Consider the following 18,652-nt stretch of genomic DNA (forward strand, 5'->3'; position numbering starts at 1 on the left):
CATGTTCTGATTCTTTTCAAAATTTTAAGACTTATTTATAATATACTTAGAATCTTTGTACCAAGTTTCATGCTGATAGGTTAAACCATAGGTTAAACAAATGGTTTGAATATTTAACTTTTGTTTATAGGAATATTCTTACTGGAATTCTGCCCAGTAAGAATATTGCTGATAAAATGGCAAAAAAACTAACAAAATTATAAATGAATTACTTATACATAATAAGTGCAAATAATAAGAACATGAAGTGCAAGAATAAACACAGCATACACAATTCAGACAACCAAGGTAAAATGGAAATTAAATGGAATTGATAGAGCACGTTGGTATTGATCAGTCTGAATCCAAGGTTTGGTCAGAGATTTGATATATTAAAAAGAATTAGACACGCACACTTAAACTTAGTGATCCTTGATCACAATATAACTTAATACAACACACAGGTGCCAATCTCAAGTAAGAAATACTTTCTAGTCCTGTAAATTGAAATCAAATTATCTAAATAACATGCATTTCATTTTGAACAGTAATTATCTAAATGACATGCATTTCATTTTGAACTACTTGCCAAGCCAATAAATTACGATTGTAATTGCAAACATAAATTATCAGACAAATAACTATATTACTGCTTTACATATTAATAAGTGTAAAAATTATTCATATTGCTAGCATATTTGGCCAACAGTTACTCAACCGCTACATGAAAGACACGCTTGACAGGGGAAAGCTACCTCGTTGCACACATAAAAGTGACACAAATCAGGGGCTTGACAAAGAAGCGTGGATGGACCACATCAGCAGATTCTCCAGCATATATCATGAGTCTCAAGTTAGAGAGTTTGAGTGGGATCAATTAGTTGACAATGAAATGGAGTCTGTTCTTATCACTAAAGAAGCACTAATACAGAGTATTAACTCCCTCAGGGCAACTAAGACAGCTGGAGTTGATGGAGTCCCCCACTTCATGGTAAAGTGTCTCAGTCCTTACCTAATTGAACCACTCCAAACAATTTATAGCTCTATCCTTGCTTGCCGAGTTTTCCCTGAGAACCGAAATAAGTACGGTGTAATTCCAATGCCGAAAATTACAAAGCCTAACCTTGTGGAGCACTATAGGCCAATATTTACTGCATCTACCCTGTTAAAAGTACTGGAGAAAGCTCTATTGCCAAAGTTGTCGAATCAGATACTGGCTGGGCAGCCTCAACAAATTCATTATTCAATAACTGCAAGATCAACAATTACTAACCTCCTCACAGTTCAAGCCGCAATACTAAATGCCTTCCAAGCCAGAAAGGAAATTGCAATAATTTATGCCGATATAAAAGCAGCTGTCGATAGTCTGGATGTACAGGCCTTACTTCATCTGCTCCAACACGCCTTCCAAATAAAAGGAAATTTGCTGAAGTTCCTACAGGCCCTACTTACTTGTCGGTCCATTTATTACTGCACAAATAGTCAGATCCTCCAACACCAACTCCATGCAGGAGTTCCACAGGGTGGAGTCTTATCTGGACTCCTCTTTACCGCCATGATGATCCCATTCTGCAAGGGTAGGGATGATGTATGCACTTATGCAGACGATATTAAGATCCTAACATCCATCCAACCATCCATGACCAATAGTGCATTGTGTGAGCAGATTAATTATAAGCTTCTGAACGTATTCATGTACTTAGACAAATTTGGCTTGGCCCTAAATCCGCAGAAGACTGTAATCATGGTGTACTCACTCAAAAAATCGCCTATGCTCGTACACCCGAAACTCAATGGCAAACTTATCCCAGCTGTTGAGATGCACAGAAGATCTGGGAGTAACATTTGATACTAAACTTACGTTCAAGTCTCATATTGACCTGATTGTAAAGAAAATTAACTACTTATGTTGAGCAACAAAACAGCACCTCTTGCACATGAAACAGACTACAACCGCACGATATTTAAGAACCACAGTGTATTCAGCCATTTTGTATGGCGCTGAATTGTGGGTGTCAGCCACCCCTACCCACATTAGGAGAATATATGCAAGTGAATTCTGGCTGCTGAAGTGGGCAAACCATAAGCACCATCTCCCTCAACAGTTAAGAACCACGCAGCTCTGTGAGCAGCTTAAACTGCAGCGTTTACCAGACATCGTTGCCTGGAAACGATGATAACGACGATGATGACCACAATCAAAATGATGACTGGCACGATATCATCACCATGCTTCTGGCAGCTTTGTGAGTGGCACATCCCGCCATCTGCATTAAGAGGCACAAAATCCTTGAGAATGAAGACCAACAGACTGAAGATGGCCGACAGGTTTATACCCCCAGTGCGTTAGAATCAATTCAGTTCCTAACACATATCGGAATTGACCTACTAAGGCTCACAGAAGATTCGAAATACAGGAAACAAACCGCAGTGTGGTTCGCTGAGGTTACTGTTGCCTAGTAGTTGTGTGAATTTCTGTCAAGAACTGTGTGTATGCAATTGAATAATGTATATCTCACACAAGTTGATTCAGTGGATGTGATGTTAAGATGAACTTTTGTATTACAATTGCCAGGACTTTAGACAGAAATGTAGTGATGAGTAATGCAGTTTATATTTCATCTTTTCGTGTATATTTAACCTTTCTTTCTGTACATTTTAGACATTCTTTTATTCACATTTTATGGTAATCCCCTGGCATTTTCTGCCGTGAAGGGAATTTTTCACTTACCAATGTACACCTATATTTTAAATTTGGTAGGACACAAAGATTTATTTATTTATTTATTTGAATTTTAGATATGTCTGAAATTTCAATAAAAAGTCATCATACAAACAATAAACATTGCTAAAGATTGTAGCAATATCAGCAACTTTACACTAGTAGTGCCTGATGCAACTTTTATGCCAGTTTATGGTTTTGTATATCATAAACTGGCATAAAACATTTTAGTCTATAAATGTAGTCTTTAGTTGTTTAAAAAAAAACTGAATGTCATGCCAGTGTATCACAATTTGGGGATGGGGAATGGTGTATTACAGTCTGATAATTCACTTTTGATAGATTGTGGTAATGATGACTGGAAAAGTTTGGTTAAGTTTGAATTGCTGCTAAGGCTAGGCAGTCTGTGATGGGTATCACACACACAGTTCATCGATAGAGCATACAGAGTTTATCTGTTTCTAGAATGGAAAAAAAAAAAAAAAAAAAACTGAGAAAATTACAAGAAAAACCCAACAACTCTGCTCCACATGAGAAGAATGTGATAAATTCCTTGAATCATTAAGGAATCTATCTAAACATTTCATATGGCATATAGGTAATATCTTGTCAGAGAGATAGACTGGAAAAGTAAGATTATATGTATATTAAACTTGCATAAACAATTGTACTTAGCTGTCAACCAAATACTAAAGAAATTTAATGAAGAATTATATTATGAGTACTTTACAAGACATTCAAAATATCTATTCCTACCTTTATCAGCTGCATTTTCAGCTTCTTTATACATTCCAAGATAAAAATAACAGCATCCTAAATATGTCCAAGCTTCTGGTTTGTTATTTTTCTTCAAAAGCTTCTCATACTCCTAAAAAGAAGTTTTTTTTAAAGAAATCTATGATTTCCAAACTTTTATGGTAAAAAAGTTCAAAATAATCAGAATCATGACAATGATAACAAAACTTTTATATTATATTATATATAGGGTTTGGATGTTTATGTATTATCATATTCATTTTTCGTTTACATAAAAACATGAAACTTAAGTGTGTCCATGTTACATGGTCTAAGGATTGTAAAAAAGCGTGTTTATAATTTCATATTTCATCATATTTTACACATTAGGTCATAATTTCAAAAAATATATGAAATGTCATATTTAATAGCATATTAAGTTGACATTCTGTCGTAAGATGAAATCTGACAATTTGTCGATTTCGTCTTACGATAATCGACAAATTATTTATCAAATTGATTTAAAATATATTTCTAAAATTTTACATTTTACATTTAATTTACATTTAATCATTTCACATTGCAGCGTGGGCGGGCACAAGCGGCTAAATCCCAAAGTTATTTTGATTGGCTCTTTAGTCACTCACAACCACACCGTACTGTAATTTTAGCTATAATTTAAAACTTTACAGTAGTTTTGCCTTATACTGAGTTCACCAAATTATTCGTTCAACTTATTTTATACAGTAGAAACTTCAGCTGTTGGCGAAATGAAGCCAAAATTGAAAAAATTGAGCTTTTTAGAAAATGGATTTCTTCTGTGGTTAAAGAAGAGTCCAAAGACACATACCAAATGGATGGAAAAATAATATATTATCATTGTAATGCGTGCAATAAAGAGGTATGTAAATTAATTAATAAATATAATATTGGTGTACATACACGTGGATAACTTTTAAAGAGCAACTACGATAGTAGTGTGAAAGGCATCATTTCGTCTGTATCTCATATTGTGCTCTTCCTTCATATAAAAAAATTGAAGCCAAAATCGAAAAAAATTGAGATTTTTAGAAAATGGATTTCTTCTGTGGTTAAAGAAGAGTCCAAAGACACATACCAAATGGATGGAAAAATAATATTGTAATGCATGCAATAAAGAGGTATGTAAATAAATTAATAAATATAATATCGGTGTACATACACATAGATAACTCTTAAAGAGCAACTACGATAGTAGTGTGAAAGGCATAATTTCGTCTGTATCTCATATTGTGCTCTTCCTTCACAAGAGTTTCCCATGTATTGCACTACCTCAAATAAGTGATGCTTCACTAATAGAGAAGACTATTGTTACTTATTCTCAGTGAGTTCCACCACCCAGACGACACTGTTTCAAAGCTAGTTGGCTTTTCATCGGTGGGTGGTGGTAAGACAAGCAACAATAGTCTTCTCTATTAGTGAAGCGTTACTCTTTCTAGGTATTGCAATACATGGGCAACTCGTTGTGAAGGAAGAGAACAATATGAGATACAGACGAAATGATGCCTTTCACACTACTATCGTAGTTGTTCTTTAAGAGTTATCTATGGTGTATCTACACCGATGTTATATAGAATCTTAAACTCTTAAATATGCCTTGTTGCATTTAGTTTATTTAAGTAAATTAATTAATTACCTGGTAATAGCATTAGTAGAGGCATTTGATGCAAGAAAGCAAGCTTATGCAGCATCAGCCAAAAAAAAAAAAAGTAACATAAATAAATAAAAATAACCACTTCCACTTCACCCCTCTGTTCGTTCGAAATACCTGTCCAGCTGAGCCTTAAACTTATTTAGGCTATCAACTTCCACGACAAGGGATGGAAGTCTGTTCCACCTACCAACCACCCGCTGGCTAAAGGCAAATTTCCGCACATCTATCCTACATCTGTCTTTCCTCAATTTGAATTTATGCCCTCTCAGGTGATTATTCTGAGCAAGAGGAAGAATCTCATCAGCATTGAGCATGCTCAAACCATTCAAGGCTTTGTACACCTCTATCAGATCACCTCGCTGGTGCCTAGATTCCAGACACTGTAATTCGCAAAACTTAAGCCTTTCTTCGTAAGAGCACCCCTTTGTCCCATTCACCAATCTTGTTGCCCTTCTCTGTACTCGTTCCAGCAGCTCTACATCCTTCTTGAAATGAGGCCTCCAGGCCTGTATACAGTACTCTAGGTGTGGCCTGACCATTGCCTTATACAAGGGAATAATCACCTCCTTATCCCTGCTAGAAAAATTCCTATATATCATTGACAATACACCATGAGCTACTCTTGCAGCCCGTCTGCACTGCTCAGAGAACTTCATATCTGCCTGCACAACCACCCCCAGGTCCCTTTCATTCTCTACCACTGTCAGTGTAGTACAACAGAGTTGATATGTTGCTCTGGGGTTGCTGTTTCCCATATGTAGTACTTTACATTTGTCAATGTTAAACTTCATTTGCCACCTCGAAGCCCATCTGCTCAACCTTTCCAAATCCTGTTGCAGCAGCATAGTGTCAGTAGTGTCCTTGACAACCCTGCCAACCTTCGTATCGTCTGCAAACTTGGACATTAAGCCTGATATACCATCATCAATATCATTTATAAATACAGAAAACAATAAAGGACCCAATACTGAACCCTGAGGGACTCCACTAATAACATTAGTCCAAGATGAGCAGTGTCCATTGATTACCACTCTCTGTCTTCTCCCCCTCAACCACCCCTTTATCCATAGCAGCAATTTGCCTCCAATGCCACACTGCTCCAATTTGTGCAGCAGTCTTCCATGTGCAACAGTATCAAAAGCCTTCTAAGATCCAAGTATATAATATCAAAGTTATTCCCTGCATCCAGTTCTTTTGTGACTGCATCATAGTATCCAATCAAATTGGTCAGGCAAGACTTACCCTTAACAAAACCATGCTGTGTCCTAGCTATAACTGAAGTCTTGTCTAGATGATCCTGCAGTGCTTCTTTAACCAGTGCCTCCATTAATTTTCCGGGAACAGAAGTTAAACTCACAGGTCTATAATTACTTGTGTCAGCCTTTGATCCCCCTTTGTGAATTGGGGTCACATTTGCACATCTCCAGTCCATGGGTACCTCCCCTGAGTCCAAGGAAGCTCTCATAATTATGGCTAAGGGTTTGCTTACTTCCTTTGCTGCCTCCTTTAATATAACTGGATAGATCCCATCCACCCCAGGTGCCTTTCTTGTGTTTATCTTCAACAATTTCTCCTCCACTTTGCTCTCAGTTATTACAAGATTCTCTAGCTTACTGCTAGAGTTGAATACACCTCTGGCATTCCACTCGCTGAATAACTCCTCATGTGTGAATGTCGATGCAAAATATTCATTTAGTTTGTTAGCTACCTGAGCAGGGTCATCAACAGTTGACCCATCGATCTCAAGTGGACCAATCTGATTCATCCCCTTCCTTCTAGAGTTTACATAAGTAAAGAACTCTTTGCTGTTTTTCTTTGCATCCCTTGCCAAGGATCTCTCGTAATCTGCCTTCGCCTGCCTAACCTCCTTTGTAACTTGGTTACAGATCAACTTGTATCTATCATAGGCGTCTGTGTCACGTGTTAATTTGTATGTATCCCATGCATTTTTCTTCTCTGCCATATGCCTCATTAGTTCATCTGACATCCATTTAGGCCTAAACCTTGAACAATATTTCTTAGTTGGTATGTAAAGCCTAGTAGCTTCCAAGATAAGTTCTTTGAATGCTTCCCATTTTGAATTTGCTGTTGGCAATATCATCAGTTGATCCCACTGTATAGAATTTAAATACTGTCTCAGTCCATTGTAGTCGCCTTTACGAAAGCAATACCCCTTCCCTTTACCCTTAATGGTAGTTACTCCCACTTCAGCACACTGTGATCACTGCCACCTAGTGGTTCATTTATCTGCAGATTCTTAATGCATGAAGAATCACTACTGATAATCAAATCAAGAGTATTACTCCCTCTAGTTGCCTCCCGAACATGCTGATGTAGAAAACAATCATCCAATAAATCCACAAAAGCCTTGCTACTGTGTGAGTGACCAGCCCCCAAATTCCAGTCAATATCTGGGAAATTAAAATCCCCCATTATAAGACTCTCTGATTTACTGGCCCACTCTATTTCTCCGAACAGTTTCTTATTATACTCATCAGAGTCATTATTCCTATAGCACACTCCTACTCTCAATTTTGATCTCCCAATGCTTATGTCACACCAAACTGACTTGACACTGCTGCACTGTCCAGCAATGTCCACTGGCTTCACTTCCTTGGATTTTATGTGTTTTTTAACTAATAGCATAACCCCTCCTCCCTTCCTATCCTGTCTATCCTTTCTGTAGACATTGTACTCCCCAATTCTGCATTCCTTATATCTGTGTGACACCACGTCTCTGAAATCCCCACAATATCTGCCTTTGATGTTTTGAGCAATACCTCAAATTCATCAAATTTATTTACTAAAATCCTAGCATTGGTGTACACGCAAGTATACATGCACCTGTTCTTTTTCTTAGCTACCCTAACACAACCCATGTGTTTACTTGTACCCCAATGATTCCCAGCAGTCTCTGAAATATCCTGCATCTTATTTTCCAGGCTGCGGCTCATTCCAATAGAAGCAGTGCAAGAATCACTTTCTCCTCTGCCAGTGGCTACTGTTAATCTATTAGTCCTTGTATCCCCCCAATCTAGCAGTTTTCCGACCCATCTAACACTGCCTCGATAGCATCAGCAAACATTCTTGCACCCTTTCTATTTAAGTGTATCCCATCCCTGTAGAAGCAGTCTCTCCTGTTAACAAGTACAGACCAGGCTGAAAAAAATTCTACCCCTTGAGCCCTGCACAATCTTTCCAGGGCCGAATTGATTGACAGGGTTCTCATCGTATACTCCCTCCTATCGTGTCTGGGCAGAATTGCAGACACTTTCAATTTCAACCCTAATTCACGGCTTTTTTTCATCAGTGACCTGTACTTGTCAAGTAATCCCGCCGGTCTCCTACTCTTAATATCATTAGTGCCAACGTGTACAACTGTATCACCTTTTGTGCCCTTAAAAGATGATATCCGCTCTACAACGTCATCAACTTTTGCCCCTGGCAGACATACCCTGGTCCTGTTCCACCTATCCTTTTTACAAAGCATGTTTTGTTTCCCGTTTCCCTGACAATAGAGTCACCAACAACTACTAGTTCCTTTGGGACCAGCGCATTCTGCCTTGGGGGTTGCCGCTGTGTTGCGCGATGACCAAGTGCAAGCTCTGGCATTAGTGTGGGCAGCTGAGAGCTTGATGGGCCCCTCACTTGTAATCCTTCTAGGGCATCCACCCTGTCCTTCAAGCTCTCATATAGGCCCATAACAACGCTGAGTTGTCGCCTGATCTCCTTACACTCCTTGCATCGCACACATACAAAGACATCCCCCATGGCAGTATCATGTCCCATACTTGACTGCTCCGCAAACATCAAGCAAATAGTGCATCTTAAAAGGCTGTGATTCAGAGGACAACTGCCCACCTCAGTTCTCCCCTGGGCCACAGCATTCCCATTAGCTTGAGCCTTTTGCTTTGCTGCTCTGGTTTGAGTCATGATTTAGATTTACTTTCAATAAAATTTCAATTTCTGTACAAAATTAAATCCTAAACTTGTATCCAAACACAGTTATAACGCTATATTTATGTTTCAGTAAAGAGTGTTATCTACGAAATATTTATGTTTCAGTAACGAATGTTATCTACGGAATATTTATGTTTCAGTAACGAGTGTTATCTACGAAATATTTATGTTTCAGTAACGAATGTTATCTACGGAATATTTAGATAGATCTATCATAATTTTTATTTATGGATGCTTCCATATATGGACATTCCAAATTTAATGATCATGCATATTTAGTTTTTTCATACAATTTTTCATATAAATCTGAAAATAATAATAATTTTTATAAATAATCTTAAATAAATATATAAATACATTTTTAAGGTTCCGTGCGTGAAAGTATCCCAATTACACAGCATAACGTAAGGAGAAGGAGAATTGCAGGGGTGCATTTTTCATATTTTTCACTACACAGCAGCTGCTTACTGCAGAAAACCAAAAAACACCAGATCCATTCTTTGCCGATTTATGCCAAGCAATGGTTGCCGCAAACATTCCTTGGAACAAAGTAAACAATCCAGTCTTCAAAAGCTTCTTGGAAAAATACTGCTCCCGAAAAATTCCTGGCGAATCAACGTTATATAAAAATTACCTTGAGGACTGCTATAAATCGGTATGCTCTCATTGATTTTATTAAATAATTTATTATTTAATAAAATCCAAAAGACTGAATGCTGTGTAGGCTATATTTTAATTAATTTATTTATTTACTTACTTACTTACTTGCAGTGTCTAAAAAATATATTCGCGAACATATTGGAATCAGCTGTGTGTGAAGTTCAGTTGATGAAACCACGGATTGTGAAAGATATAGCTAATTTATTGTTGGAAAGCTTGATTCAGATGAACCATCTAAATCATATCTCCTTACATCAAAGGTTCTGGATAAAAACTAATCATGCAACTGTTGCTAGATTCACCTTTTGCAGTGATGCATCTGTATCATGGCAGCCAGTGCTACGTTGCCATTTTTGAATAAAGTCTCTCTGTACCATTTTGTTTCCGTTGTTGTGTCAGTGTTGTTTCCTTCATCATTTCTGTACCTCACGAGGTTCCTTTGGTATACTTTTCACATATGCAAAATTTCCAAAGTTTTAGAGGATACAGCCGTTGAAGGACTTCCTTTAGCTCCCGATGTCATTAAGGAGTTTAATTTTTCCCCGATCACATCTTGTGATGTTGAGAGGTCCTTCTCTGCTTACAAGCGAATATTAGCAGATGACAGAAAGAGATTAACTCCAAAACATTTGGAGTGGATACAGGTATCGCAATGCGATGGAAAGTACTTAGCAACTTAAGTGTTAGTAGCCTTGTACTTTAGCCTATACATTTTGGGTTTTGTATGTTTAAAAAAAATTATTTTAATGTTTATATTTCAAAAAAAAAAACTTGAAAATTGTGATATTTTCATTATATTACTTGCTAGAAATTTGTATAAGTCATTGTACAACTTTAAAAGAATAAAAAAAGTAAATATTATCATTTATACAGTACGTAAAGGTAAATTATTTAGTCATGTTTAAGGTCATATTTGGTTAAATTTAATGACATATTTTCATCATGTTTTGACATTTTTAAGGTCATAAAAATCCAAACCCTAATTATATATAATAACATGTTTTATTTTAAGAACATAAGTATAGACAACAACACTTTTAGAAAAATAAGAAGTACTTACTTCCATGGCCCTTCTATAATCTCCAAGGTGAAAAGCACAATAACAAATCCACAGATCATTTTCAAGGCTTCCTTTACCACTACTCCTAGCAAACTTTAAAGAAAATTACAAGTGCAGAGTTATTTTATCCCTCTTAATACTCACTGAATAAATTTTAAAATATTGACATAGCAACAACAAATACTCAGTTAATTTTTTAATGGCATTTCTCACAGATACTTCTATGAGTAATATTCCAAAGCATTCCTCTCTTTCTCTCTCCCTTAAATAAACTAGAATATGACTTACAACAAACCATAATCCATTCAAGGCTCAACTCTCACTGAACTAACTTTACTTTCTCTTCATTTATTCATTTCCTCTATTGTGAAACAACCCACCTTCAGATGCATTTCCTGAAATTACAATATATAAAAATTCACTCCATTGCTCAATAGTTTCTTCTGCTCTACAATTTGTCCATAGCATGTTTCAATACCTCGTTTGAAATTACCATATACACTGCCTCATATCTGCATATCTATAAATAACCTTTATTTACAAGAAAACTAATAATGTGTGCTAAAACCTTTAGCTTTTATGACAGCCTCTAGTTTCCATATAACACTCTCCACCAGTTTTCTATAAATATCCTCCAATATTTTCTATCATTCAGCCTTCATAGTGGAGATCAATTCAGCTCTGTTTTTTGGTCAGTCCTTACACAAACACCTGATTATCCAATTCATCTCAGAAATTTTCTATAGGATTGAGGTCAGGCTCTTGGCTGGCCAGTACAACTTTTCAATGCTCATGTCTTCAAACCAGTCCATCACAATGTGAGAAGTATGACATAGAGCACTGTCCTACTGATATAGCTAGCAGCCTTTCCCAACATGCTGACACAATGTAAGTAACAATTATTGTCCAGGACATCTATATAGACCTATGGGCAGCTGTATGACTGCGGTAATCCATATCATGCAACATCCTGCACACTGTACTGGTGCTGATATGTATCCCAATCATCTCACTGAGGGCCTCTGTGTGTGCTTTTACAATATTGACCTATGTTTCAAGTGTACAATTCTTTGCAGGGCTCTCCTATTATATTCCATCAGCTTCAGAGATTTTCCCGATTACTTTGTGATGGTAAGGTGTCCAAATATTAATGGTAGGATGGTATATATACAGGGTGTTTCATAACAAGTGGGCTGTATTTTTAGGATTGATTCAAATCCTGAAAACAATGGGAAAAAAAATGAAAACACACTTACTAAACATCATATCTGACCGACTCATTACATCTCACAAGATATGATGTTTTACCACTTTTTCCAAGAGTAAAGGGTGCCTCCGTAGCCAGGTGGGCAGGAGCAGCAGTGCATAGTACATACTTCTTGATTAGACCAGGGTTCGAGCCCGTGCCCACCAAATACAGAGGATGCAGAAATGTCAGGGAATGACCATCGCATATCCCTGGAGCAATATGGCCTTAGTTGCTAATGCTCCTAAAAAAAAACAACCAAATAATAAATAACAAAAACCAAGAGTCAAAAATTTCTGAAAGGTTACTGTTTCAAAGTTGGTGATGAAATGTAAGCTGTTATGATTAAAGTGCTAAAAAAAAAAGCAGCATTAAAAGGCTTATGGACTGTTTCAAATGATTTCACATTTTCTGGTAAAAATATGCTGTGCTCAAGAAAATTACTTTGAAATTTATTTTGAAGGAAAGAAATGTCATTGAAAGGTATGAACATTCATTAATTTTCAAAAACAAATTCAGAATTTTCAAGTACATTCAAAAATTCTGAGAACTTTTTGAATATACTATATATAATGTTATATATTATATAATAGGAGAGCAGTCAGCAAGTAAATTTACAAAGCACAGTTTGAGGTTACAAACCAAAACACGAACAGTGCAGGTTAATTGTACTGCCATCCCACTGTTTTTAAACATGATCTCCAGAAAGACTGAGACACTTATCATATCATGAAATGAGTTTTTATATTCCCAGTTGACAGCAGTCCATGTTATCCTCTTTGCTCAGCCATTACCTCACTGCTGTTTCCATATAATCATTACTTTAAAAGCTGTTGTCCCCAACATGTGGTTTCAATGCAAGAAAAGGATGATAATTGCTAGGTGTCAGTTTGGAAGCATATGCAAGATGCTCTAATACCTCTCACTTCAAACACTGCAAAAGTTGTTCGGTTGCCACAGAAGAGTACAATTGTCATGCAATAGCAGAACACCTTTCCAGAGAAGCCAAGAATGTTTTCCTTTAATGATATAAACATGTCAGTGTTGGACAATAAGTTGCCTATTTGTATAAAGTCTACAAACAAAAATGAAGGCATTACTTTGCCAGCAGATACTGCAATCTTGATAATTTTTGATTATAGAGAATCAGGGCATTTCCATTCGCTATTGGTGCATTTTTTAGGAGATGGTGAGCAGCCAGGGTTGTCTTCTGTGACAATGCCCCTGTGAAATTCTTGGTCACTGACAGAATATCATTTCATTAATGACAATGGTGAAACCATTGTCATTAATGAAATGATATTCTGTCAGTGACCAAGAATAGTGAATGGTTTCCTTACAGAAACCATTCACTATTTTTTGTTGTCTTTTATTAGTGCTTAAGGGTACCCAATGTGAATATACTTTGTTAAACTCTATTTCCAGAATGCAATTGATTTTCCATGTAATATATTCAAGTCACGTTGCAATTTATTTATTATACTCTTTTTGTTATTGTAAATTAAATTTTCCATGAGTGCAACATTGTCTGAAGTTCCGGCTGTTGTGGGTCTGCCACTTCATTCCCAATTCTCTGTACTGACTCTTCCACTACAAAATTCCTAGCACACTTTGATACACTCTGCTAACTCACAACATCTTTGCTATTAACTGGTGATGAATTTCTGCTGCTGACACATTTCTTGAATTCAACTGAATTATAGCACCGACTTTATTCTTGGACCACGTCAAGCTTGTTTTGTTTGTTTGTTATTTGGTTTTTAGGGGCATTAGCAACTAAGGTCATATTGCTCCGGGGATATGCGGTGGTCATTCCCTGACCTTTCTGCATCCTCCGTATTTGGTGGTCACAGGCTCGAACCCCAATCTAATCAAGAAGCGTGTGCTACGCACTGCTGCTCCTGCCCACCTGGCTACGGAGGCACCTCCAGTCAAGCCATCATGTTCAACAGACTGCTACACACAATGTACAGTGGGCAAACTGATGTGCAATGTTACCAACAATATGTAAAGAATCACTCCAACATAACTACAGTAGTAGAACCATGGATAATGAAATAAATAAGCCCTGTACACTTATTTCCTGACCATCCCTTTGACATCATTGTAACCTCTTTTGGTTAGCTGACTGGTTTGTAAGGAAGATCAGTGTATGAATATTCATAAAAATCAATTGAAAAGTCATTTATTTATTTGCATTTGTATATAAACGTCATAATAAATATGGTTGAAAAATTACTCCCATATATTATATTTAAAGAATACAGAAGATAAGGTAATCTCTGACTGTGAGCTACTCAGAGAATATCAACAATTTGTATATAAGATTATTTCATAAGATTTTTATTTTTTTGTTATTTTATATCATAAAGCAACATTTGCTTTCTAAAAAGGATTATTATATATAGTGTTATTATTATTATGGTGAAACTTAATATACTGACAGACTATTATTACCTCTAATATAGTCAGCGCTCCTGTGAAATCTCTGTCTTTCAGAAATTCTTCTAAAGTGGGGAGTTTTGATTTTGATTTAGCTTCAGAAACATTTGTAGCACCTGGTCCAGGTGCAGGTTTCGTACGAGAGAGAAGCTACAGGAAAAAAAAAATTATAAATATCAATGCAATCAAACTTTCTGCACAATAAGCCAACTAAATAAAGATATTATTTTCTTGGATTAAAAAAAATGTCCATCTTTAATATTAAAGTTGAATAAGAAATTGAAACATAAATCTTAAAAAAGAAAATTAAAAACTTTATCCATGATCTCAGTGCAGCCAAATAAATAATATAAATAAAATTACAAAAAAATCCACTGTAAATAAGTTATAGAAGAACACTTGTTTTTAAATATAAAATATAGATCCACTTTAGTAATTACTAAACTGTGAAGCACTCATTTTATGAATGATACACACGAAAAAAAAAATTAAATCAATGTTATTCAGAAGAAAATTTTGCACATGAGAGAGAGAAGAAAGATTTCTATACAATCAAAAATGGTCCTGGAGTAGCATATGTGGTCTAATTTCATTACTAAATGGCTTGCCTTCTATGATTTTCTCACTAGTGTATATAAAAATATACTTGCTGGCTGTCCTCCATGGCAGCTCAGTCATCATGATACACTGCTACCTGCTATATGTTTGGAAAGATCTGGATTTGATCCTCATTGACAATTGGAGTAATTTCTAGTCAGTTCTCTTCAATCAAGGCTGTAGTCAGCTCAGCTGAGGAAGAAGGGTTCCCCTGTAAGTTATAGCAGGTTCTTCAGCCTACACAACATGCAAATTGACTATGAACACACACACACACAAGCCGACCGGCCTAGCCGGGTGGGTAAAGTGCCTACCTAGCAACCCAAAGGTCGCGGGTTCGAATCCCGCCTCGGGCTTGGATCAAAGTACTGCAAAAATAATGGGAGGTGCATTATGGCCACAGAAGCCAATGCGCCAACAACTCATAAAAAAAAAAAAAAAAAAAAAAAAACACGCACACACAGAGACAGAGAGAGAGAGAGAGAGAGAGAACAAATGCACATATACAGATGAGTGACAAGCTCAAGTATCATTAAAATAATAATTTAAATTTTAATTTTTTTTTAATACTTGCTGGCTGTTTTGGCAATTGCTATTATAATGGCTGTGATAGCAAATGTGACACATTGTAACAAACTGACAGAAAACAAACACATGATTACTTTACAGCATAATAAAATTGCCACACTTTGCCTCACAGCACCAAATAAAAAGAATTCTGGCACATTCTTCAACTTCCACAATGTTGTTATATTGCAACTAATATATAAACTTTTATAAAATATTTACGCTGTAATTGTAGTGAAATAATATAAATAGAAATGACATAAACTGAAGGCAGTTTCAATACCACAAAAAGAAAAGTACAGGCCATTGTGAACTGCTGGACAACAATGAAGTTGTAAACTCCTCACAGCACAGTTAGCAAACTGAGAGACATACCTTATGAAACATTAATTATCTTAACTGTACCTATGAATGATTTCTACATGATTATTCAGGTGGTATGAAAAATAGCATTTAAAGTACTGCATGAATACCAATATGGCTGATATAGATATAAATATGCCATCTAAAGTACATTCTACAAATGCAACAATTCGGCCCTGGAAAGATTGTGCAAGGCTCAAGGGGTAGAATTTTTTTCAGCCTGGTCTGTGCTTGTTAACAGGAGAGACTGCTTCTACAGGGATGGGATACACTTAAATAGAAAGGGTGCAAGAATGTTTGCTGATGCTATCGAGGCAGGTGCCTCCGTAGCCAGGTGGGCAGGAGCAGCAGTGCGTAGCACACGCTTCTTGATTAGACCGGGGTTCGAGCCCGTGACCACCAAATACGGAGGATGCGGAAAGGTCAGGGAGTGACTACCGCATATCCCCGGAGCAATATGGCCTTAGTTGCTAATGCTCCTAAATAACAAACAAACAACAACAACAGCTATCTAGGGAGTGTTAGGTGGGTCGGCAAACTGCTAGCTTGGGGGGGGTGATACAAGGACTAATAGATTAAAGGTAGCCACTGGCAGAGGTGAAAGTGATTCTTGCACTGCTTCTATTGGAATGAGCAGCAGCCTGGAAAATAAGATGCAGGATATTTCAGAGACTGTTGGCAGTCATTGGGGTACAAGTAAACACATGGGTTGTGTTAGGGTAGCTAAGAAGAAGAACAGGTGCATGTATACTTGCGTGTACACCAATGCTAGGAGTTTGGTAAATAAATTTGATGAATTTGAGGTACTGCTCAAAGCATCAAAGGCGGATATTGTTGGGATATCAGAGACGTGGTGTCACAAAGATATAAGTAATGCAGAACTGGAATTTGGGGAGTACAACGTCTACAGAAAGGACAGACAGGATAGGAAGGGAGGAGGGGTTATGCTATTAGTTAAGAAACATAAAATCCAATGAAGCGAAGCCAGTCGACATCGCTGGACAGTGCAGTGTCGAGTCAGTTTGGTGTGACATAAGCATTGGGAGATCAAAATTGAGAGTAGGAGTGTGCTACAGGCCTAATGACTCTGATGAGTATAATAAGAAACTGTACAGGGAAATAGAGTGGGCCAGTAAATCAGAGAGTTTTATAATGGGGGATTTTAATTTCCCAGATATTGACTGGAATTTGTGGGTTGGTCACTCACACACTAGCAAGGCTTTTGTGGATTTATTGGATGATTGTTTTCTACATCAGCATGTTCAGGAGGCAACTAGAGGGAGCAATACTCTTGATTTGATTATCAGTAGTGATTCTTCATGCATTAAGAATCTGCAGATACAGGAACCACTAGGTGGCAGTGATCACAGTATGCTGAAGTGGGATTTACTCAAGGAGGTAACTACCATCAGGGGTAAAGGGAAGGGTTATTGCTTTCATAAAGGCGACTACGATGGTCTGAGACAGTATTTAAATTCTATACAGTGGGACCAACTGATGATGTTACCAACAGCAAACTCAAAATGGGAAGCATTCAAAGAACTTATCTTGGAAGCTACTAGGCTTTACATACCAACTAAGAAAATATTGTTCAAGGTTCAGGCCTAAATGGACGTCAGATGAACTAATGAGACATATGGCAGAGAAGGAAAATGCATGGGATACATATAAATTAACATGGGACACAGAAGCCTATGATAGATATAAGTTGATCTGTAACCAAGTTACAAAGAGGTTAGGCAGGCGAAGGCAGATTACGAGAAATCTTTGGAAAGGGATGCAAAGAAAAACAGCAAGGAGTTCTTTACTTATGTAAACTCTAGAAGGGATGAATCAGATTGGTCCACTTGATATCGATGGTTCAACTGTTCATGATCCTGCTCAGGTAGCTAACAAACTAAATCAATATTTTGCATCTACATTCACACATGAGGAGTTATTCACGAAGGGGAATGCCATAGATGAAGTAAACATTGGCAGTGAGCTAGATGATCTTGTAATAATTGAGAGTAAAGTGGAGGAGAAATTGTTGTAGATAAATACAAGAAAGGCACCTGGGGTGGATGGGATCTATCCAGTTATATTAAAGGAGGCAGCAAAGGAAGTAAGCAATCCGTTAGCCATAATTATGAGAGCTTCCTTGGACTCAGGGGAGGTACCCACAGACTGGAGATGTGCAAATGTAACCCCATTCACAAAGGAGGATCAAAGGCTGACACAAGTAATTATAGACCTGTGAGTTTAACTTCTATTCCAGGAAAATTAATGGAAGCACTGGTTAAAGAAGCACTGCAGGATCATCTTGACAAGAACTCAGTTATAGCTCAGACACAGCATGGTTTTGTTAAGGGAAGGTCTTGCCTGACCAATTTGATTGGATACTATAATGTAGTCACAAAAGAATCGGATGCAGGGAATAACTTTGATATTATATATTTGGCTTTTGATACTGTTGCAAATGGAAGACTGCTGCACAAATTGGAGCAGTGTGGCATTGGTGCCAAATTGTTGCTATGGATAAAGGGATGGTTGAGTGGCAGAAGACAGAGTGGAAATTAATGGACACTGCTCATCGCGGACTAATGTTATTAGTGGAGTCCCTCAGGGTTCAGTGTTGGGTCCATTGTT

General features: G+C 37.1%; 2 protein-coding genes across 5 annotated transcripts in view; one reads left to right on the forward strand and one right to left on the reverse strand.

The window, feature by feature from the left end:
* Atg18a (Autophagy-related 18a) overlaps positions 1–18,652 on the forward strand; it is a 541,369-nt gene that overhangs the window by 406,807 nt on the left and 115,910 nt on the right. The gene's annotated exons all lie outside the window — the stretch shown is intronic.
* Positions 1–18,652, reverse strand: part of Ttc26 (tetratricopeptide repeat domain 26) — a 102,760-nt gene that overhangs the window by 74,844 nt on the left and 9,264 nt on the right. For both annotated transcript variants that reach the window (XM_090371432.1, XM_090371431.1), the window contains exons 2-4: positions 14,513–14,647; positions 10,810–10,902; positions 3,458–3,569 (exon numbers count right to left, since the gene is read on the reverse strand). In XM_090371432.1, coding sequence (XP_090227558.1) covers positions 3,458–3,569; positions 10,810–10,902; positions 14,513–14,647 — 340 coding nt within the window. The remainder of the gene's footprint in view (positions 1–3,457; positions 3,570–10,809; positions 10,903–14,512; positions 14,648–18,652) is intronic.

This window comes from Mastigoproctus giganteus, chromosome 4, assembly GCF_048544385.1.
Source record: "Mastigoproctus giganteus isolate SK-2022 chromosome 4, ASM4854438v1, whole genome shotgun sequence".
Taxonomy (NCBI): domain Eukaryota; kingdom Metazoa; phylum Arthropoda; class Arachnida; order Uropygi; family Thelyphonidae; genus Mastigoproctus; species Mastigoproctus giganteus.